This window comes from Chlorocebus sabaeus, chromosome 11 (assembly GCF_047675955.1).
Source record: "Chlorocebus sabaeus isolate Y175 chromosome 11, mChlSab1.0.hap1, whole genome shotgun sequence".
Taxonomy (NCBI): domain Eukaryota; kingdom Metazoa; phylum Chordata; class Mammalia; order Primates; family Cercopithecidae; genus Chlorocebus; species Chlorocebus sabaeus.
In genome coordinates, this window is record NC_132914.1 from 30,027,885 (window position 1) to 30,051,246 (window position 23,362).

At 38.8% G+C, this 23,362-nt stretch overlaps 1 protein-coding gene across 2 annotated transcripts in view; it reads left to right on the forward strand.

Annotated features, from left to right (window-relative positions):
• FAR2 (fatty acyl-CoA reductase 2) overlaps positions 1 to 23,362 on the forward strand; it is a 192,312-nt gene that overhangs the window by 104,369 nt on the left and 64,581 nt on the right. For both annotated transcript variants that reach the window (XM_037990227.2, XM_037990226.2), the window contains exon 2: positions 20,392 to 20,618. In XM_037990227.2, coding sequence (XP_037846155.1) covers positions 20,430 to 20,618 — 189 coding nt within the window. In that variant the 5' untranslated portion in view covers positions 20,392 to 20,429. The remainder of the gene's footprint in view (positions 1 to 20,391; positions 20,619 to 23,362) is intronic.

A 23,362-nucleotide genomic window follows, 5' to 3' on the forward strand; every position in this document is an offset into this window, starting at 1 on the left:
TTTCTAAACTCTGCATGAATGAACCTGTATAAGTGTCTTAACCCATATGAATGGCAAAGGAAATAACTATCTTGTGAGAAGAAATTAAGATTTTTTTCATGCCATGGTAGTACGATAAGTTTATTAATCGTTGGTATGCTGTTCTATTATATGTGCATGCATTTACACTATATTTTTCAACATCATTAAATAGCCATTTGTTTCAACTTTTAACATCAGGAAGAACTCAAAGGAAAAATACTTTTTAAAACTTTGAGTTATTTATTTGAAAGGATATCTCTACATTCCACCTCTTCTAATACATGTATTTTTATGTGTGACATCTGTGATCTTTGATGTTTATAGTAAATAGGTAGAAATTTCTTTGCATCACAATTACTTTAGTGTAACTAGAAGCTTAGACTTAGAATGTGGCTGAACTGGAGTCAAGCTCTGCTGCTTCTGATACTATCCATTTGCTACTATCATTAGAAATGTAAATTATCAAGTAAGCAGATTATTTTATTATTATTACTTTTAAGGGTAAAAAAACCCCAAATCATAGGGGCAAAATAGACTTACATGAAGGATATATTCTAAGGTGCAAGACATTATCTGGAATGAGAACAGCCTCAATCAAATTCCCTACACCAATTTCTCTTACCTCTCACATCTGAATCAATGGGAATGCTCATTAAAATGCCTCTACCTGGGCCTTATCTCAGCCTTTCTAAATTAAAATCTCAGAAAATGAGATCTAGTAAAGAGTGATCTTTAGAAAGCTTTCCAAGTGACTCAAATGCTCACTAGCATTTGTGCACCACCCCCTTTTTGTACTTTCAGTCTTGATTCATTCATTCATTGATTCAACAATGTTTATTGAATTACTTTGCATTGTTCTGTGTTAGTTAGTGTGTGAGGACTAATATGACACAAAATACAGTCTCTGTTTCAAGTGTTTAGTTAGTCAGGGTAACAAGATGTGTCCTCACTATTTATTAATACATAACCACTAGGTAGTTAGATCCAGGGGCAAAATAGCATTAACAGCCTTAACATGTAACATCCTGAACAACAGAGACATCATTCTGTCCTGGTCAGATCACTTGAATCCATTGGTCCAGCCAATCTCTCCTGGTTATTGCTTTATTTGATTATTAAGGCAGCTCTGTGGGATAGGTAAAATATTATTTAATAGAAGAGAAAACTGAATCTCAGATCTGTAGAGATTCCAGATTCAGATTTACATGAACAGTTAGCAATAGATCAGATTTACTGTCCAAGTTTCTGGTTTCTAGCCCAGTATTCTTATCATTTCACCCATCTTATACCTCATATTATTTATCTTGTTACTTAAGCTGAGATGGTCTAGAAATAGAAGATTTTTTAAAAGATGACATTATTTCAGTAATGAACAGTTTAGTTGAAAAATAGACAAAAGAAATAATTTCAAATCAAATCAATACAACTCCCTTTCTGTCAATAAGTATTTTACATTTAGCTGCCAACCCATCAAGCAAGAATTCTGTTCATTAAAAATGTGAGGGAAGTCCTACATATAGTGAATGTGTTAGGAGAAAATATAATAGATTAATTTTGTGTAAACTTGGCTGGGCCACAGAAATAAATTTGTGAGGGGAGCCCCAGCATCCTAGAAGAGCTCTGTGATCGCCCTTCCTGAAAAACAGAATTTACAGTGGAAGCTCCTGTCACTGAATTGGAAAACCTAACTGCAATGGGAGTAATCGGATCCTAAGGTGGCAGGGACCAAGTAGTGGCACTCAATTTTCAAAGACAAGGTGGGCATGGTTACTGTAATGAACAGCAGAGTCAAAACAGCAATCAGAAGAGTCTGACTCGAAGAGACCTGCGGCATTGGCTAGTTGATTAGAATATTCCTAGAAGTGAAGTGGATGGAGAAGTCTATTAATCTTACTTGATCTGTATAAACAGAAAAGCTTTAGGTCAACTGAACAAAAGGTGTAGCTTGACTCATCAAGACAGAGAATCATGGCCCCACTGATCGATTCCCAGACGTGACCAGTTTACAGACCCAGAACCTTTTGAATGACCTTGGGGTCAGGTCCCCTGAGGAAGGACCCTGATACACTGCCAAAAATTTAAACTTAATCTTTCTCCCAGCTTTTCCCAAAGGCACCCTTGGCCCTTTACTAAGGAGACTGTGAGTTGGGAAAAAAGGAAATAACCAGACTTTTGAGGGGTAACTGGAGACTGGTCTGAACTGACACTAATTCCAGGAAACCCTAAACATCACCGTGGCTCTCCACTCAGAATTGGAGGTCAGTTTTAGTTTAGGTCTGTCTCACAGTAGACCCAGTGAGACCCCAAACCCATCCTGTGGTCATTTCCCTAGTTCCAGAATACATAACTGGAAGAGATATCCTCAGCAACTGGCAGAATCCATACATTAGTTCCCTGACTTGTGGAGTGAGGGAATTATGGTGGGAAAGGCTAAGAAGAAACAACTAGAACTGCCTCTATCTAGAAAAGTAGTAAACCAAAAGCAATACCACATTCTTGGAAAGATTACAGAGACCAATACCACCATCATGGATTGTGCAAGGCTATGACCATGCTATGACCAGCTTAGCAAATACCAGCTAATATAGAGCAAATACCAGCTATGACCATGTAACCAGCTACAGAAATGAGGACTGTCATAATCATGAATATCTCTTCCTTACTTTGCTATGAATGTGTGTGTGTAGCAAATATTTCTTTCTTCCCTCTCTTGTCCCTTTATCATGTAACATAAGATGTGTTGACTTTTTATTGTAGTATTTGAGAATTGTTAACTTTCCATCATAAAATTTAAGTCACAGACATCACAAAAAAAAAGTAAACATCAACCAAGAGCTTTGCATCCTCTTCTGGGGAAAGGGTTAGTGTGTTTTTGGTTGTATGCAGGATAGTTGTATTTATGTTAAATGGAATTATCACCTTCTTATTGACATTAAGTATGGTTTAAAGAGATGCATATAGGCACCAAGTTGACACGGGTGGACTCGTGATGGTTAATTGTACGTGTCAACTTGGCTGGGCCGCAGTGCCCAGGTATTTGGTCAAAGTTATTCTGGATATTTCTGTGAAGGTGCTTTTGGATGAGATTAACATTTACACTGGTGAACTTTGAGTGAAGTAGATTACCCTTCATTATGTGGGTGGGCCTCATCCAATCTGTTGAAAGCCTTATGGAACAAAGACTCATCTTCCCAGAACCAAAAGAAATTATACCAACAGATGGCCTTTGGATTCAAACTGCAACTCTTCCCTGGGTCTCCACCTTGCTAGCCTAACCTGCAGATTTTAAATTTTCCAAGCCTCCACAAATTATGTGAGACAACTCCTTAAAGTAAATGATTCTCTCTCTCTCTATATATATATATATAATCTATAAATATATATATACACACAGACACACATATAGATACGTTTGTATATCTCTCTCTATATATGTATATGTGTGTGTATCTCTCTATATATGTATATATGTATATATGTATGTATATACACACATTCCTCTATATAGACACATATATATCTATTTATGTATGTGTAGATACATATATGCACATATATAGAGAGATATATGTATATACACAGATATATACAGATGTAGTATGTATCTATACATATATAGAAAGATATATCTAGATAATGATTAATATTTAGGTAATGATGTTATCTAGATAACTCTATAGAGAGAGAAATGGAGAGAGAGAGATTCCTCTCAACACACAGAATTCTTTGAATCTTCAAAAAAGGCAATGGAATTACCTAAAGATGAGATTGACTTGATTATTCATAGAATCATCTGCATATAGCAACCAACACTAAACAGCTTTTTTCTATGCTTACTCCATGCTAGCTCAATTGCCATTCTTTCTTGAGTTTACCCATAATAGGTTTGACTGAATGAAATTGAGAGACACAAGCTATTTGATAGCTGAGGTTATGGGCTAATTTATAGCACAGAGACTGGAGACAGAAAGATATCTAAATATCTATAAATAGATATCTCTCTGTAGAGATTGGGTAGCGAAGATAGATAGATGATTGATTGATAGATATCCTGTTGGTCATTTCTCTGGAGAACTCTAAACTAATACAATGATAATCTTTTTTTTTTTTTTTTTTTTGCGACGGAGTCTCCCTCTGTCCCACTGGCTGGAGTGCAGTGGCGCGATCTCGGCTCACTGCAAGCTCCGCCTCCCGGGTTCCTGCCGTTCTCCTGCCTCAGCCTCCCAAGTAGCTGGGACTACAGGCACCCGCCACCGCGCCCGGCTAATTTTTTGTATTTTTAGTAGAGACGGGGTTTCACCGTGGTCTCGATCTCCTGACCTTGTGATCCGCCCGCCTCAGCCTCCCAAAGTGCTGGGGTTACAGGCGTGAGCCACCGCGCCCGGCAATATTTTAAAAAGCCTTTAATTCTAAGCAACGCATAAAAAAATGTGTTGGCTTACTATCCATTCAGTTGAACTCCTGTTCTCATTGGGTTTTAATAGATCAACCATTCTTTTATTTGTAAGCTGATCCAATTTATAAATCACCAAGAGCAAATAAAAAGCATCAAAATTTACATTTAATTGTGCCTCTCTATTTCATTTCATCATCTTCATAGGCTGATGCTGTTTGACTTATAACTTACAATATTAACAACAGGTCGCATTTTTATAACGCTTTGCATTTAGCAAGGATGTTTACACATTCATTGGCGGCACTTAACATAGTGTGTAGCACATAGTAGACATTCAATACATGTGTTTAATCTATTGTATTGAAATGGTGGATTTAGGTCATATCCTTTCCTTCTTCGTTTCTGTTAAACTTGATATTTTTTAAAAAGACTTACTAATGTGGTAAGCAGGAGCAATCTAAGAAGAATGTATTGAGGTGATTGCTAAATTTGGTGTTCTTAAGACCAGCTTTGACTATCTCTCCCCAGCTGGGACCGTTTACAAATTGGTTTTTCTTGACTATGGAGTATTGCTAATCCAATTAGTGAGGCCTGTTCCCAACAGCTGTCCACAATTCCCCTGGGAGTTAATATTCCTCTACCAAGAACTTAAAAATTCTCCGGGAAAAACTACATATAACAAGCCCATAGTGAAAAGTACCTAAGTTCATTGATGAATTGAACAATTTGGGGTATACTCAGGAAATTAAGGCAATAAAAAGAAAGAAATCTAGATGAAAACTTTTTTTCATTAAGTGTTTGACAAACAGATATGTGACTGATATACAATTGTTTTTGTTTGCTTTAAGCAATGGGATCTTGCTATTTTAGGGTGGTCCCAAACTCCTGAGCTCAAGCAATCCTCATGCTTCAGTCTCTTGAGTAGCTGGAATTCAGGAGTGTGCCATTGTGCCCAGCCTGATATATACATTTTTTTGGCCTTGGATCAATTAGGTCTTTGTAATTCATCATAAAAATACCTGGCTGTATTGTCACAAATGTGTGAAAACCAAGAACTAAGATCATACTATTCTGCTACAAAATGGGAATATGAAACAGCTACATTTGCTTTATTATAAAAGTTTACTCCAGGCCGGGCACAGCGGCTCATGCTTGTAAACCCAACACTTTGGGAGGCCGAGGTAGGCGGATTATTTGAGGTCAGGAGTTCGAGACCAGCCTGGCCAACATGGTGAAACCCCATCTCTACTAAAAATACAAAATGTTAGCCAGGCGTAGTGGTGGGCACCTGTAATCCAAGCTACTTGGGAGGCTGAGGCATGAGAATCGCTTGAACCCAGAAGGCAGAGGTTGTAGTGGATAGAGATTGTGCCACTGCACTCCAGCCTGGGTGACAGAGCGAGACTCTGTCTCAAAAAAAAAAAAAAAAAAAAAAAAAAATTACTCCAGAAATTAAAAGGTTGATATCAATTATTATGCACTATTTGACTCACTAGTCAAAAAAATTTACATCTCTATTCAGATGCGTTTGTGTGTGTATTAGTTTGCTTGGACTTCCATAACAGAATACCAGACTATACCAGAATGGGTTGCTTAAACAACAGACACTTATATTCTCACAGTTCTGGAGGCTAGAAGTTCAAGATCAAGGTAGTGATAAAATTAGTTTCTGGAAAGGCCTTTCTTCCTGGCTTGCAGACTATTGCCTATTATTCTCTTTGTGTCCTCACATAGCCTTTCTCTGTGTCTGCCTAGAGAGCTCTCTGGTGTCCCTCCCTCTGCTTATGAAGACATCAGTCCTGTCAGATTAGGGCCCTGCCCTGGTGACCTCGTTTAACCTTAATAACCTTCTAAAGTTCCTGTCTCCAAATACTATCACATTGTAGGCTAGGGCTTCAACATATGAATTTTAGGGGGACACAGTTAGGCCCATGACAATGTTTATTAATGTCAGTTGGGCCACGCTTTTAAAAATAACTGAAATATGTCTTAAACTAAGAAAGTACGTTTTGCAAATTTTTTTATACTCCTAGTGCCCACAGCAAAAGTAGAGACGATAAAATACTGGCTATCACTACTTTCTTTTATCTTTTATCTTTTTCTTTTTTGAGATGGAGTTTCATTCTTGTTGCCCAGGCTGGAGTGCAATAGCACAATCTTGGCTCCCCGCAACTTCTGCCTCCCAGGTACAAGGGATTCTCCTGTCTCAGCCTCCCAAGTAGCTCAGATTACAGGCATGCACCACCATGCCTGGCTAATTTTACTACTTTCTAAGAACTTCTTCTTAAAGTAGGTATTATTAAATTGCCTTTTTAGTTTATCTTATTATTTTTATTTTATTTATTTATTTATTCTTGAGATGGAGTCTGACTCTATCACCCAGGCTTGAGTGCAGTGGCGCAATCTCAGCTCATTTCAACCTCTGCCTCCCGGGTTCAAGCAATTCTACTGCCTCAGCCTCCTGAGTTGCTGGGATTACAGGTGCCCACCACCATGCTTGGCTAATTTTTTGTATTTTTTAGTAGAGACAGGGTTTCACCAAGTTAGCCAAGCTGGTCATGAACTCCTGATCTCAGGTGATCCACCCACCTCAGCCTCCCAGAGTGCTGGGACTACAAGCGTGAGCCACCATGCCCGGCCTTACTATTTTTTAAATTATTATTGTTTTTATTTATTTATTTATTTATTATTTATTATTTTTTATTTATTTATTTTTATTTATTTATTTATTTATTTATTTTATTTTTTATTATTATACTTTGAGTTCTAGGGTACATGTGCATAACGTGCAGGTTTGTTACATATGTATACTTGTGCCCTGTTGGTGTGCTGCAGCCATCAACTCGTCAGCACCCATCAACTCGTCATGGAGGGGGGAGGGATTGCACTGGGAGTTATTATTGTTTTTTTAAAACACAGGGTCCTGCTTTGTCATCCAGGCTAGAGTGCAGTGGCGCCATCATAGCTCACTGCAGCCTTGAACTCCTGGGCCCAAGGGATCCTCCTGCCTCAGTCTTCCTAGCAGCTAGGATTACAGGCATGTGCCACCATGCCCTACTATGTTTTTTATTTTTAGTAGAGATGGGGTCTCACTATAATGCCTAGCCTGGTCTCAAACTCCTGGCATCAAGCGATCCTTGTGCCTCAGCCTCCCAAAGTGCTAGTATTACAGACAGAAGCCATCACACCCTACCTAAACTGCCTTTTGAAAGTCATGAAAACATAGTACAGACAGGAAGCAAAGTTCTATGGCCTTATTCCTACTACACTATTATACAATTACTCTCATGTATTTCACTCCTCTCCAATCTTTTCCACTGATAAAAATCACAGGGTGTCAGGAGCGGTGGCTCATGCCTATAATGCCAGCACTTTGGGAGGCTGAGGCGGGTGGATCACCTGAGGTCAGGAGTTCCAGACCAGCCTGACCAACAAGGTGAAACCCTGTGTCTACTAAAAAAAAAAAAAAAAAAAATACAAAAATACAAAAATTAGCCAGGCATAGTGGCAGATGCCTGTAGTCCCAGCTACTCGGGAGGCTGAGACAGGAGAATTGCTTGAACCCGGAAGACAGAGGTTGCAGTGAGCCGAGATCACACCACTGTACTCCAGCCGGGGTGACAGAGCGAGACTCTGCCTCAAAAAACAAAACAAAAAATCACAAGGATTTGTAATAGACATTACATAAGTTTATGTGTAAACTTTTTTCATTGACATTATTTTGAATATTATTTTGTAAATGCTTTTCTTAACATAATTATTGAAAGAATTTCAATGTTTAATTTTGATGAAGCAGAAAAACTTCCATTTACTGATTTTTACGAAAAAGCAATGACTTTCTTTGATATAATCAGCTCATATTATCACGCCTTTTGCCAGCCAAAACTCCATTTTTCTACATGAGATGTCTCTCAAAATACAGTATTTTCTTTGAGCCTTCAAAAAAGCCAACAGAATTATCTGAAAATGAAATTGACTTGATTATCTATAGAATTATCTATATACAGCAACCAATACTAAATGGCTTTTTTCTCAGCTGACCCTGTGCTGGCTCAATCGTCACTCTTTTTTGAGTTTGCCCGTAATAGATTTGGTTGAATGAAATTGAGAAGCTCAAGTTTTGTGCGAGCTGGGATCATGAACTCATTTGTAGCACAGACACTGAAAGAAACTTGGTGAAAATGAGAAGTGGGAAATCTTTCTCTTGAAAAATCTTCCTTCATCTCCACTTTGAATATTATCAAGATTTTCCATACATGTAATTTGCTTGGGTCAATGAAATTAGTTACGAATGATTTATAATAAAGTAAAGATTGGTAGGAGGTCATGTTTGTACTTAGCTTCATAGGCAGAAATTTAAGTCTTGAATTATGACTTTTTAAAGAATGTGCTGGTATGAAATGAAAATTAAAGAAGGTTCTAGAAAAATGGTTCTTTGGCAGAAGGAATTTTTCCCACTGGAGCACCTTTAGCAAAGTCTGGAGACATTTTTGTCATCACCCCTGGCAGATAGGGTTGGGTGGGAGCAGTAGCTTTTCCCATCTAATGAAGGGAGGCCAGGGATGCTGCTAAACATCCTACATTGCACTGGACAACTTTCACAACAGAGAATGATCTGGCCCAGAATGTCAATAGTGCCAAGATAAAAAATCCTTGGTCAAGAGTAACATTCCTGAGAGGAAAACCATCTTGTTTCTTTTCAATAATGTTTCTCTCTAGTGGACAACCAAGACATTTGGATAAATTTGTCTTTCTTACGTGTTTGAATCTTAATTTTTTTATATTCCATAAGAACCACCTAAAGAATAAAGTTCCCATATGCTGAAACCTGCAACAAATGTATAACTTAACACACCTATAATGATTTAATATTTTAACGTCAGTTCTCTAGGAATTAGAACAGACTCATTTTATCACCAAAAGGAGAGAAAATTCTCTCTACTCATAACTATGAAAAATTGGTGATCTTTACTCTAGAAGAGAAATGAAAAATGTAACCTTCATAAAGCCTGTTCATTGCTAACCCCAGTGCCTAGACAGTGCCTGACACATGTAGGCATTCAGTAAAAATATACAGACTGACTCTCTTTTTTCTTTTTTTCATTCAGCCATCCAATATCATACATTATATAGGATGCTTGAGAGGGTTAGTATTCTGGAGATTGCCAAAGTGACTTAGACATCTCACATGCCATATCATGAGCATGAGGGGTAGGAAATTATCCTCTGCTCTCTGCATTAGTAGTCTGAGAAAATGTGAAAGGAGGCCATGACCCAGTGAGCTGTTCTAAAGTAGGAGGACCTTCTGGAGTTGCAGATATGCTATTATTGACTGTAAAACTATTTTAGTTTAAAAATAATTAAATTAATTATTTTATTGAGTTATATTATGGGTTAACAATTCCTAAACTTAACAAAGTTGTAACATATGAAATTGGATTTTAGGGAGCCAAATTTGATAGGTTGCTGCAAAAGTAATTGTGGTTTTTGCCATCGAAAGTAATGGCAAAAACCACAATTATTTTTGCACCAACCTGATTTATAGGCATTTCTGCAATGAGGCATCAAGCCATATCTTGAATGTGGAAGCAAGAGGTAGAAGAAACATCTCTGATGCAGCTTTGTCCTGAGGGGAGGAATTCCTTTTGACATTTTTCAGAATCACTTAAATTGATTAAAATCGGGACACAACTCCTGTGCCACCTCCTTGTGACAATTGTGTAACGAGGGCCAGAAGATACTGGCTTATGTTTTGTTTTTTTGTGAAAGCACTCAGTGTCCTCTGCCACAGGATTTATTGTGTTTGGGAAATACCTGGACTCTGGACAGAGCCAGGAAATTCCCTTCTTTGGGGACACGTTGAGTCTTCCTTTGTCCCACAAGAAACAGGTTCAGAGTAACAAGAGGAAACAGAGCAAAATGGCTAAATAGGAGCCTCCAGTGATTGTACCCCTTGCAGAAACACCAAATTGAACAACTATCCTCATGAAAAATCACTTTCACAAGAATCAAAAATCAGGTGAGCAATCACAGTAACTGGTTTTAATATCATATAAGGAAAGAAGCACTGAAGAGGCTAGGAAAGATAGTCTTAAATTCCCTATGCAGCTCCTCCTCTATACCCCCCAGGCAGCAGCCACATGGAGCAGAGAGATAATCTGTGCAATTGGGGGAAAGAGTGGTCAGTGATTGTGGGACTTTGCATTAGAACTTAGTGCTGCCCTGTCAGAGAGTAAAGCAACACAGGACAGAACTTAGCCAGTGCCCACAGAGGGAACATTTAGACCAGCCTTAATCAGAGACAAATTATCCATCCCAGTGGTCAGAACCTGAGGTGAGCAAGCCACACCACCATGGGCTAAAGTGCTCTGGGGTCTTAAACTTGAACGATAGTGTAGGCTTGAAGGAGTACAATTCCTGGGCAAGTCTTGGTGCAGTGCTGGGCTACGTTTGGAGTCAGTGGACTTGGGGTGCATGCGACCAAGTGAGAAACCAGCAAGGGCAGCCAAAGGAGTCCTTCACCATCCCTCCCCTAACCACAGGCAGTGCAGTTCACAGATCTGGTAGAGACCCTTTCCTTCTGCTTGAGGACAGGAGTGGAAAGAGTGAAGAGGACTTTGTCTTGCAACTTGGAACTCAGCTCAGCCACAGTGGGATAAGACACCAGGCAGAGTCCTGAGGCCTCCCATTCCAGGACCTAGCTGTTAGATGACAATTCTAGACACACCCTGAGCCCTGAGCCAGAAGGACACCTGCTGCCTGTAAGGAAAAGAACCAGTCCTAGCAGGATTAGTCACCTGCTAAATAAAGAGCCCTTGTCCCTGAATAATCAACAGTGATAGCCAGGCAGTACTTGCCATGGGCATTAGGTGAGATTCAGAGCTGTGCTGGCTTCAGGTGTGGCCCAATGCATTTCTGGCTGTGTTGGCTATGGGGACAGACTCCTTCTGCTTGAAGACAGGGGAGGGAATAGTAGGAAGGACTTTGTCTTGTGGCTTGGGTGCCAGCTCAGCCAATGTAGACAAGAGCATCAAGTAAATTCCAAAGGTACCTGACTCCAGACCCTGGCTCCAGGAAGGCATCTCTGCACCTGCCTGGGTCCAGGGAAAGCTCACCACCCTGAAGGGAGACAAGCTCAGTTTGGGGGAAATTAAGAGAAGAAAACAAGAGTCTCTGCCTGGTAATACAGGGAATTCTCTTGGATCTTACCCAAGGCCACCAAGGCAGTACTTTCATGACTATGCAACAGCCACAGTGTTGCTGGGTTTGGGGTATTCCCTAATGCAGTAAGGCTGCAGTGACAAAAGACATAGATCACAACACCTAGGTCCTTTTGAATACTTGGAAAGCCTTCCCAAGAAGGATGGACACAAATGAGCCCAAATTGCAATGATTACAATAAATACCTGACGCTTAAACATCCAGATACCAAAGAACATCCACAAGCATCAAGACCACCCAGGAAAACATGACCTCACCAAATGAACTAAATAAGGCACCAATGACCAATCCAAGATAACACAGAGAAGGAATTTAGAATACTATCAGATAAATGTAACAAAGAGATTGAAATAATTAAATAATCAAATCTAAGAGTCATTGGCCTTAAAGAGGAGGTAGCGAGAGAGATATCAGGTAGAAAGTTTACTCAAAGGGATAAGAACAAAGAAATTCCAAAACCTAAAGAAAGATACCAATATCCAAGTATAAGGAGGTTATAGAACACCAAGTAGATTTAACCCAAAGATGATTATCTCAAGACATGTAATAATCAAACTTCAAAAGGTCAAAGATAAAGGATCCTAAAAGTAGCAAGAGAAAAGAAACAAACAACATGCAATGGAGTTCCAACACATCTTGTAGCAGACTTTTCAGTGAAAACCTTACAGACCAGGAAAGAGTGGCATGACATATTTAAAGTGCAGAAGAAAAACATCTTTTACCCTAGAATAGAATATCTGGCAAAAATATTCTTCAAGCATGAAGGAGAATTAAAGACCTTCCCAAACAAACAAAAGCTGAGGGATTTCATCAACGCCAGACCTGTCCTGTAAAACTGCTAAAAGCAGTTCTTCAATCTGAGAGAAAAGGATGTTAAGGAGCAAGAAAAAATCATCTGAAGGTACTGAAAGCTCACTGGTAATAATAAGTACATAAACACAGAATATTATAACACTGTAACTGTAGTGAGTAAACTACACTTAAGCAGAAAGACTAAATGATGAACCAATCACAAATAATAACTCCAACAATTTTTCAAGACATAGCCAGTACAATAATACACAAAAAGAAAAAGTTAAAAAGTGGGGAGATGGGCTGGGCACGGTGGCTTAAGCCTGTAATCCCAGCACTTTGGGAGGCCGAGACGGGCAGATCACGAGATCAGGAGATTGAGACCATCCTGGCTAACACAGTGAGACCCCATCTCTACTAAAAAATACAAAAAACTAGCCAGGTGAGGTGGCGGGCACCTGTAGTCCCAGCTACTCAGGAGGCTGAGGCAGGAGAATGGCATAAACCCGGGAGACAGAGCTTGCAGTGAGCTGAGATCTGGCCACTGCACCCCAGCCTGGGCAACAGAGCGAGACTCCATCTCAAAAAAAAAAAAAAAAAAAAAGTGGGGAGATGAAGTTAAAGTGTAGAGTTTTTGTTAGTTTTATTTGTGTGTGTGTGTTTTTTTTGTTTATGCAATCAGTGTTAAGTTGTCATGGGTTTAAAATAATGGGTTATAAGACAGCATTTGCAAGCCTCACATTAACCTCAAATTGAAAAACATACCAGGTATACCTTAAAAATAAAAAGCAAGAAATTAAGACTTGGCTTGGTGGCTCATGCCTGTAATCCCAGCACTTTGGGAGACCCAGGTGGGCAGATCAGCTGAGATCAGGAGATTGAGACCAGCCTGACCAACATGGATAAACTCCATTTCTACTAAAAATACAAAATTGGTCGGACGTGGTGGCGCATGCCTGTAATCTCAGCTACTCAGGAGGCTGAGGCAAGAGAATCACTTGAACCCCAGAAGCAGAGGTTGTGCTGAGCCAAGATCACACCACTGCACTCCAACCTGGGCAACAAGAGCGAAACTCCATCTCCAGTAAATACATAAATAAATAAAGCAAGAAATTAAATCATACCACCAGAGAAAACCACCTTCACTAAAAGGAAGACAGGAAGGAAAGAAGGAAGAGAAGACCACAAAACAACCAGAAACTAAGTAACAAAATGGCAGGAGGAAGTCGTTACTTATCAATAATAACATTGAATGTAAATGGACTATGCTCACTAATCAAAAGTTATAGAGTGACTGAATGGATGAAAACATAAGACCTCATGATCTGTTGCCTACAATAAACACACTTCACCTATAAAGATACACATATACTGAAACTAAAGGGATGGAAAATGATATTTCATGCTAATGAAAACCAAAAAAGAACACTAATAGCTATACTTATATCAGACAAAATAGATTTCAGACAAAAACTATAAGAAGGGACAAAGAATGTCATTATATAATGATAAAGATATCAAACCAGCAACAGGATATAATGATTATAAATAATATATGCCCCCAACACTGGAGCCCCCAGATATATAAAGCAAATATTATTAGAACTAAAGAGAAATATAGACCTCAATACAATAACAGCAGAGGCTTCAACACCCCATTTTCAGCATTGGATAGACCTCTCAGACAGAAACTCAATAAAGAAACATTGGACTTAATCTGCACTATAGATCAAATGGACCTAATAGATATTTACAGAACACTTCATCCAACAGCTACAGAATACACATTCTTCTCCTCAGAACATGGATCATTCTCAAGGATAGACCATATATCAGGTCACAAAACAAGTCTTAAAACATTTAAAAAAATGGAAATAATATCAAGCATCTTCTCTGACCAAAATGGAGTAAAACCAGAAATCAACAACAAGACCAATTTTGGAAACTATACAAACACATAGAAATTAAACAATATGCTCCTGAATGACCAGTGAGTCAATGAAGAAATTGAAAATTTACATGAAAAAAATGATAATGGAAACACAGCATACCAAAACCTATGGGATACAGTGAAAGCTGGACTGAGATAAGTTTATTCTTGGTAGGTTGTACATGTTTAGGAATGTACAACCTACCAAGATTGAACCATTAACAAATTCAAAACCTGCATAGACCGATAACAAGTAATGAGACTGAAGCCATAATACAAACTCTTGCAGCTCATTACCTGATGGCTTCACTGCTGAATTTTGCCAGACATCTAAAGAAGAACAAATACTAATCCTACTCAAAGTATTCCAGAAAACAGAGGAGGGAGGAACACTTCCAAACTCATTTTATAATACCAGTATTACACTGATACCAAAACCAGATAAAGACACATCAAAGGAAAAAAAAGGAAAGAAAGAAAGCTATAGGCCAATATCCCTGATGAACATTGAGGCAAAAATCCCCAAGAAAATACTAGCAAACTGAATTCAAGAATGCATTAAAAGATCATTCACCATGATCACATGGAATTTATCCAAGAGAGGCAAGGATGGTTCAACATGTGCAAATTAGTCAATATGATGCATCATACCAACAGAATGAAGGACAAAAACCATATGATCATTTCAATTAATGCTGAAAAAAGCATTTGATAAAATTCGACATCCCATCCCTTTATTATAAAAACACTCAAAAAACCGGGTATAGAAGGAACATACCTTAACACAATAAAGGCTGTATATGACAGACCCACAGCTAGTATCATACTGAATGGGGAAAACTAAAAGCCTTTCCTCTAAGATCTGGAACACAACAAGGATGACCACTGTCACCAATGTTATTCAACATAGTGAAGTCCTAACTAGAGTAATCAGACAAGAGAAATAGGCTAGGTGCAGTGGCTCATGCCTGTAATCCCAGCACTTTGGGAGGTCAAGGTGGGAGCATTGCTTGAGCTCAACAATTTGAGACCACTGTGCAGTGTGGGCAACATAGTGGGATCCTGTCTCAAAAAATTAAAAAAAAAAAAAAAAAAAAAAAAAAAAAAAAAAAAAAAAAAGGAGAGAAAGGAGAGGGAGAAGGAGAAAGGGAGAAAAGGCATCTAAATTGGAGAGAAGAAGTTAAATCAGCCTTGTTTGCACATTATATGATCTTATATCTTGAAAAGCTAAACACTCCACCAATAAACTGTTAGAACTGATAAACAAATTCAGTAAAGTTGCAGAATACAAAATCAACATACAAAAATCAGTAGCATTTCTATATGCCCACAGTGAACACTCCGAAAAAGAAGGTGATCCCATTTACAATACCTACAAACAAAAAATTAAATACCTACAAATTAACTGATGAAATAAAAGATAGCTACAATAAAACCTACAAAACATTGATGGAAGAAATTGACAAGGATACACACAAAAATGGAAAGATATTCCATGTTTATGTGTTGGAAGAATTAGTAGTGTTAAAATGTCTATACTACACAAAGCAATCTACAGATTCAATGCCATCCTTATCAAAATACCAATGACATTTCTCACAGAAATAGAAAAAGTAATCTTAAAATTTATATGGAACCGCAAAAGACCCAGAACAGCCGAAGCTATCCTGGGCAAAAGGAATAAAACTGGAAGAATCACACTGCCTGACTTCAAATTATACTACAGATTTATTGTAAGCAACACAACGTGCTACTGGCATAAAAACAGACGCATAGACCAATGGAACAGAACAGATAATCTAGAAACAAATCCACACACCTAGAGTAAATTCATTTTTGACAAAGGTGCTGAGAACATACACTGGGGAAAGGACAGTCTCTTCAATAAATAGTTCTGGGAAAACTGGATACCTATATGCAGAAGAATGAAACTAGACCCCTATCTCTTGCCATTTGCAAAAATCAAAACAAATTGGATTAAAGATTTAAATATAAGACCTCTAACTATGAAACTGCTGCAAGAAAACATAAGGGAAAGTCTCCAGTACATTGGTCTGGGCAAAGATTTCTTGAGTAATACCCACAAACGTAGGCAACAAAAGCAAAAAAATGGACAAATGGGATACAAGTTTAAATGCTTCTGTACAGCAAAGGAAACAAACAACAAGGTAAAGAAGCAACCCACAGAATGAGAGAAAATATTTGTAAACTATCCATCTGACAGGGGATTAAGAACCAGATATATAAGGAACTCAAACAAGTCTACAGAACAAAATCTAATAATCCTACTTAAAAATGGGTAAAAATCAAAATAGACATTTCCCAAAAGAAAACATACAAATGGACAACAGGTATATGAAAAGGTGTGCAACATCACTGAACATCAGAGAAATGCGAATCAAAACTACAGTGAGATATCATCTCACTCCAGTTAAAATGGCTTTTATCCAAAGACAGACAATAACAAATGCTGATGAGGATGTGGAGAAAATTGAAGCATCATATACTGTTGATAGGAATGTACATTAGTATAATCACTATGGAGAACAGATTGGAGGTTCCTCAAAAAACAAGAAATGTACCATATGATCCAGCAATCCCACTGCTAGGTATATACCCCAACAAAAGGAAATCAGTATATCGAAGAGATATCTGCACTCCCATATTTATTGCAGTGTTATTCACAATAGCCAAGATTTGGAAACAATCCAAGTGTCCATCCATAGATGAATGGATAAAGAAAATGTGGTAAATATACACAATGGAGTACTATTCAGCCATAAAAATAATGAGATCCTGTCATTTGCAACAACATGGATGGAGGACATTACGTTAAGTGAAGTAAATCAGGTACAGAAAGACAAACTTGACATATTCTCACTTATTTGTGAGAAATAAAAATGAAAACAATTGAACTCATGGACAAAGAGAATAAAAGGATGGTTATCAGTGGCTGGGAGGGATAGTGTTGAAGAGAGTGGGTAATGGGAACAAAAATACAGTTAAGCAGAATGAATAGGACCTAGTATTCGATATCAAAACAGGGTGACTAAGTCAACAATAATTTATTGCAAATTTAAAAATAACTGAAAGAATATAATTGGGTTGTTTTAACAAAAAGAAAGTATAAATGTTTGAGGTGATGGGTACCCCCCTTACTCTGATGTGATTATTATACATTGCATGCCTACATCAAAACATCTCATGTGCCTTATAAATATATATACCTACTATGTACCTAAAGGTAAACACTATAGGCTCATTAGATATATCTTACTTTAGATAGAAATCTCTAAAATTTTAGATCATACAATGCAAAACTGTGTCTGGGGTCAAAATATCCTAACAGTATATTTCCATTTCTAGTAAATATGACTTTACTAGAGTATATGATAAGAGAAGCAAGTGATATCTTCAGAACAAATGAGGTTGGGAAGTCACCCTCTCCAAACTCAATTTTCCTTCTATTTTTGTGCCAACCACATTTATTTATGCCTAATATCCTATTAAAGAAGTAGGATACCTCAACATTTTTAAAGACATAGGCAAAATTTATCATGAGGTATAGTTATATTTGGTGAAAACACTTGGCTGTTATGATTGATTAAGTTTTAAATTGACTTCTTTTATTTGCAAAAGAAAATGGGTATACACAATGTACGAGACAGGACATTTAAAATAAATGCCAAAAAGAAAAGCTAGAAACCATTAAGAAGAAAAAATATAAAATCAGTGACTATGCTAATAGCCAATATTTGAGTCTACGCTATAGGCAACATATATTGCTAAGGGTTTTGCATGTATTCACTCATTCCATCCTTACCACAGCACTATTAAGTGGATACTTTCATTTCCCATATTTTTCTGATGAGTGACTGAAGAGAGGTTAGTATTTTCCTGAGATCACACAGCTAATAAGTGGTAGAACTGGGATTTTACTTCAGACAGCCTTGCTTAGAATTGAATGCTAATCTTGGGTGCTATTCTGCTCTCCTAACTCGGGGACACTATTCTGAGCTTCAAAGCAGGCAAGGCAAGAATATTCAATACTGTTTCCAAGTGCTAAATTCTTGAGAAAGTCCCTGGGTGAATTGTAATATACTCATGTAACATTATGTAATATGACAAAAACAAGATCCAAAAGTGTTGTTCATAATATTTCTGTCATCCACCCTCAACAAAGGGAACTCAAATAGTAACTCAGTGAACACAGCTAATGTGATTTGAAATCCAGATTTCCTAAAATGAATAGCATTGATGATTGAGTGTAATTTCTGTCATTGATCCCTGTTTTAGTTACTTCATAGCATGTGCAGCAGTCTGTGATGATCTTGTTTATATGTTTATTTGACTTTGCATTGCTGGCCTCCCCGGCTAGAGTGACAGTACGGACCAGTCTGCTTTGTTCATCTGCATGTCTTTAGAACTTAGCATAGAGTCTGGAATGGTAGGTACTCAAAATTTTTTTTTAGTAAATAATCCCCCAAAGGCAAAGAATTCTATCTAAGAACATGGCCTCAAGATCTTCAAAATATAAATTATGACTAAGAAGAGTCATTGTTGCTTAAGGACTAGCAGAGCATTCTGGACTAGAGTTGAACAGCAGGGTATTGACTCTTTTAGTTGTTTTTTTCTTCTTTATAAGCCCTGATGTCAGGGCCTGTCCCTGGAGCTGTTCTGCAGGATCCATCCAAACCCTGTCCAAAGAGGCAGTTGAGGGCTTCCCACAGCTGACAAAGTGAGTGGACAGAAAGGAAGATCTTCCCCACACCTCCAGCACTGTTTAGTTCAAAACTCTCTGCTGCTGTCTCCAATCATCTCCAACCTGAACTGAAAGACAAAACACTTCATGTTGCATTTCTGCAGCAAGAGTTGCATCTGGCTTCCCGCTACCAGATTCGGTTTTTCTCAGCACTTCTGCAAACACAGGACTTATGTGGACAAACCAAGCCCTGCATCGCAACCCATGCTATTTCAGGGCACACCAAGGCCAGTGGGCTGTGGTCTGCCTTTTCAGCCTCCTCCACCTTTGCTTTTCAGTGTCTCCACCCCATGAGCAGCATATGAGGGGGAAAAAGGTGGCACTCGATCTAGACCCATTTTCAACTCAAGGAAGAGATGAACAAAACTGTATTATTTGTTCCAATATTTTCTCTAAATAAATCTGAAACTCAAACCCTAATTACATCATAATTTTTTTTTTTTTTTTTTTTTTTTTTTGAGACAGAGTCTCACTCTGTCGCCCAGGTTGGAGTGCTGTGGCCGGATCTCAGCTCACTGCAAGCTCCGCCTCCCGGGTTTACGCCATTCTCCTGCCTCAGCCTCCCGAGTAGCTGGGACTACAGGCGCCCGCCACCTCACCCGGCTAGTTTTTTTTTTGTATTTTTTAGTAGAGACGGGGTTTCACTGTGTTAGCCAGAATGGTCTCACATCATAATTTTTAAAAACCTGATAGCTGTTCTAAGCTTTGGTTTCACAAGCTTCAGGGCCAGTCCTAACCTTCTCATTTATGTCATGTAACACTGCATCTTTTTATTTCCCTTAAGCACACTGTGCCACACCGCTGCACCTTTGCCTTTGCTCTTTCCTTGGCCTGGGACACCCTAACCCCAGCCCTTCTCTGCCTTCCAAGTTTCAGCTCAGATGTCATCACCCACAGACACTTTGAAATTTCCAGATGCTGCTATGTACCCCTTTCATGTCTCCCTTTATTTTAGCACTTACTATATTGTATTTAACAGCCTATTTATTGTCTGCCTCCTCCATTAGACTGCAAGCAATTCCTTGAAAGCAGGAACCATGTCTTTCTCATTTCTTGCTCACAGTTCCTGGCATAAAGTCTAGCATGTAGAGAGAACTCAATAAATATTGATTGGAATGAGTCGTATTGCCTAAAAGCCATAATGCTCTCACTGTCTGATCTACTTTTTTCTGCATTCAAAACTCCTGGAAGCAACAGAAACATGTTAAGTGACTTGGAATATCAGAACTTCTAAAAATGTAATCTTTTGTTATTTCTCTTCCTTTTCAGGAACCTCTTTCAGGATCTATAAAAGAAAAGGAGGAATCATGTCCATGATTGCAGCTTTCTATGGCGGCAAGTCCATTCTCATCACAGGGGCCACAGGCTTCCTGGGCAAAGTGCTGATGGAGAAGCTGTTTCGCACCAGCCCGGACCTGAAAGTCATTTACATCCTTGTGAGGCCCAAGGCTGGCCAGACACTGCAGCAGAGGGTTTTCCAGATCCTAAACAGTAAGGTATGCCTTATAGGAAAGCGTGTGTGATGGCAATGCCTTAGGGAAAGATGATTCACTACAATGTTCTCTCATAGCCCGTATTGCAAGTGGGGACCAGGCTACCTGCACAGGTAGAGGAAGGAAGACGAAACAAGACAGCAACCAGCTGCTGGTGGAAATCGGTGTTTTCCCAAAAGAGGGAAAAGAGTGCTTAGTTTCAGTCCAGGGCAGATGAGATCGCCTATGTTCTGGAAACTACTAAGTATCAAAATACTCAGACTTCCTGAGTGGATGCTTCAGGCTTAATATCTGCTGCAAGTTCATCTGAACTCTTCACTAATTTTCTTTTAAATTTAAGATTGTTTTTCCTCCCCCAATTTTTTGGATATTCTTCTATGTTTATTCTATTGCTTAGGGAGCAGATGTGACTACTAAATACCCATGCAGTAATACTTTCCATTGTATAAACTCTACAAGGTTTAGCTGTTACATATTTTATTTATGGAAACTTTTGATATTTCTATTATCCCATAAGTTCTTCTAAGGTAAAAACATTGGAAATAAAATATTATATCTGTGAATGAGTATTTGGATATCAAACCCTCTCTCCTCTCAAAAAAAAAAAAAAGACATTATGCATATTCTCTCGTTTTAATTTATAAATTTCAAGGCAGTGTAACCTTGGGTCTCAAACATATCTCAGTTCAAATTCTTGCTTATGAATTTGTTGTCATATTACCTCTTAACCTTCAGATTTTAGATTTTCAAACTTTCCGATGTTTTAAATAAAAACAACAATTACCTTCATAGGGACTAAATGAGAAAATTTACATATGTTGTTCATAAGGTACTTTGGAATATAGGGGGGTGACATAAGACTGGCAAAAAGAAAATTCGAAGTTTCTTTTTTTACAATCTCCTTTCCAGTGTGTAGGAATGCTGACATCTATAATGCACATGTATCTGATAGCACAGCACATTGTAGACTGCCCAGAAACAGATGATCAAATTTATCTGCTTGCAGGAGAATACGATTTTGGTACAAACCATCATCAAGCAAATTGGAAAAGCCTCAGATCTCATGACTTGACTCAGCAGTGGGACAAAATAATCCTAAGAGCTAACATTTACTGGATACTTAGTACATGGCACCTACTATCCTAAGGTCTTTTCACACCTTACTTCATGTATCTTTGCGATAACCCTGTGAAGTAAGAACCATTACTATTCTCATTTTATAGATGGGGAAACTGAGGCCTGAAGTGTTAACTTACCAAAGGTCTTCTACCTAGTAGAGGAAAAATCGGATTTCCAACCCTACAGCCTGACTCTAAGGCCAGCACACTTGCTTCTGCCCCACACTGCCTTTGGGATAACTAATGGTTCTTAAAAGGCTGATATGACATAGAACCAAAACCTAGAATAAATTCCCAGATCCCTCTTCAGACAGCTTTTCTCAGTTATCTACCCCTAATGGACTTTGTTTTCTTGGGGTTGATCTTCTCGTGGAGTATCTTAATGGTGTTCTCTGTGTTTCCCGAATTTGCATGTTGGCCTATCTTGCTAGGTTGGGGAGGTTCTCCTGGATAATATCCTGAAGTGTGTTTTCCAGCTTGCTTCCATTCTCCCCGTCTCCTTCTGGTACTCCAATCAATTGTAGGTTCGGTCTTCTTATGAAGTCCCATATTTCTTGGAGACTTTGTTCATTCCTTTTCATTCTTTTTTCTCTATTCTTGTCAGCATGTCTTATTTCAGTAAGGTGGTCTTCAAACTCTGATATCCTTTCTTCCACTCGGTTGATTCAGCTGCTGATAGCTGTGTATGCCTCACGACATTGTCGTGTTGTGTTTTTCAGCACCATCTGGTCCTTTTTTCTCTAAACTGGTTATTCTAGTTAGCAATTTCTCTAACCTTTTATCAAGGTTCTTAGCTTCTTTGCATTGAGTTAGAACATGTTTCTTTAGCTCATCATAGTTTTTTATTACTCATCTTTTGAAGCCTACTTCTGTCGATTCGTCCATCTGATCCTCCGTCCAGTTTTGCACCCTTGATGGAGAGATGTTGCGATCATGTGGAGGAGAAGAGGCACTCTGGCCTTTTGGGTTTTCAGCATTTTTTCCGTTGATTCTTTCTCATCTTTGTGAGTTTGTCTAGTTTCAGTCTTTGTGGCTGCTAACCCTTGGATGGGGTTTCTATGGGGGCCTTTTTGTTGTTGTTGTTGACACTATTGTCACTTTCTGCTTGTTTTTCTTTCAATAGTCAGGTACCTCTTCTGTAGGGCTGCTGCAGTTTGCTGGGGGTTTGCTTCAGGCCTTATTCATCTGATTTGCTGCTGTGCCTGAAGATATCACTCAAAGAGGCTGGAGAGCAGCAAAGATGGGTGCCTGCTCCTTCTCCTGGGACGTCAGACCTCAAGGGGCACCAGCCTGATGCCAGTAGGATTGCTCCTGTAGAGGGTGTCTGACAACCCCTCTTGGAAGGTCTCACCCTGTTGTGGCAATGGGAGCAGGACCCTTTAATGAAACACTTTGTCCCTTGGTGGAGAGGGTGTGTTTCACTGCGGGGGAACCCACTTGTCTGGGTTGCCCTGATTCCTCAGAACTACCAGGAGGAGAGACTAAGTCTGCTGGTCCACAGAGACTGCAGCCACCCCTCCCCCTAGGGGCTCAGGCCCAGGGAGATCAGAATTCTGTTCCTAAACCTCTAGCTAGAGTTATTGGAGATCCTGCAGGGAAGCCCTTCCCCCACCACTGAGGAAGGATGGG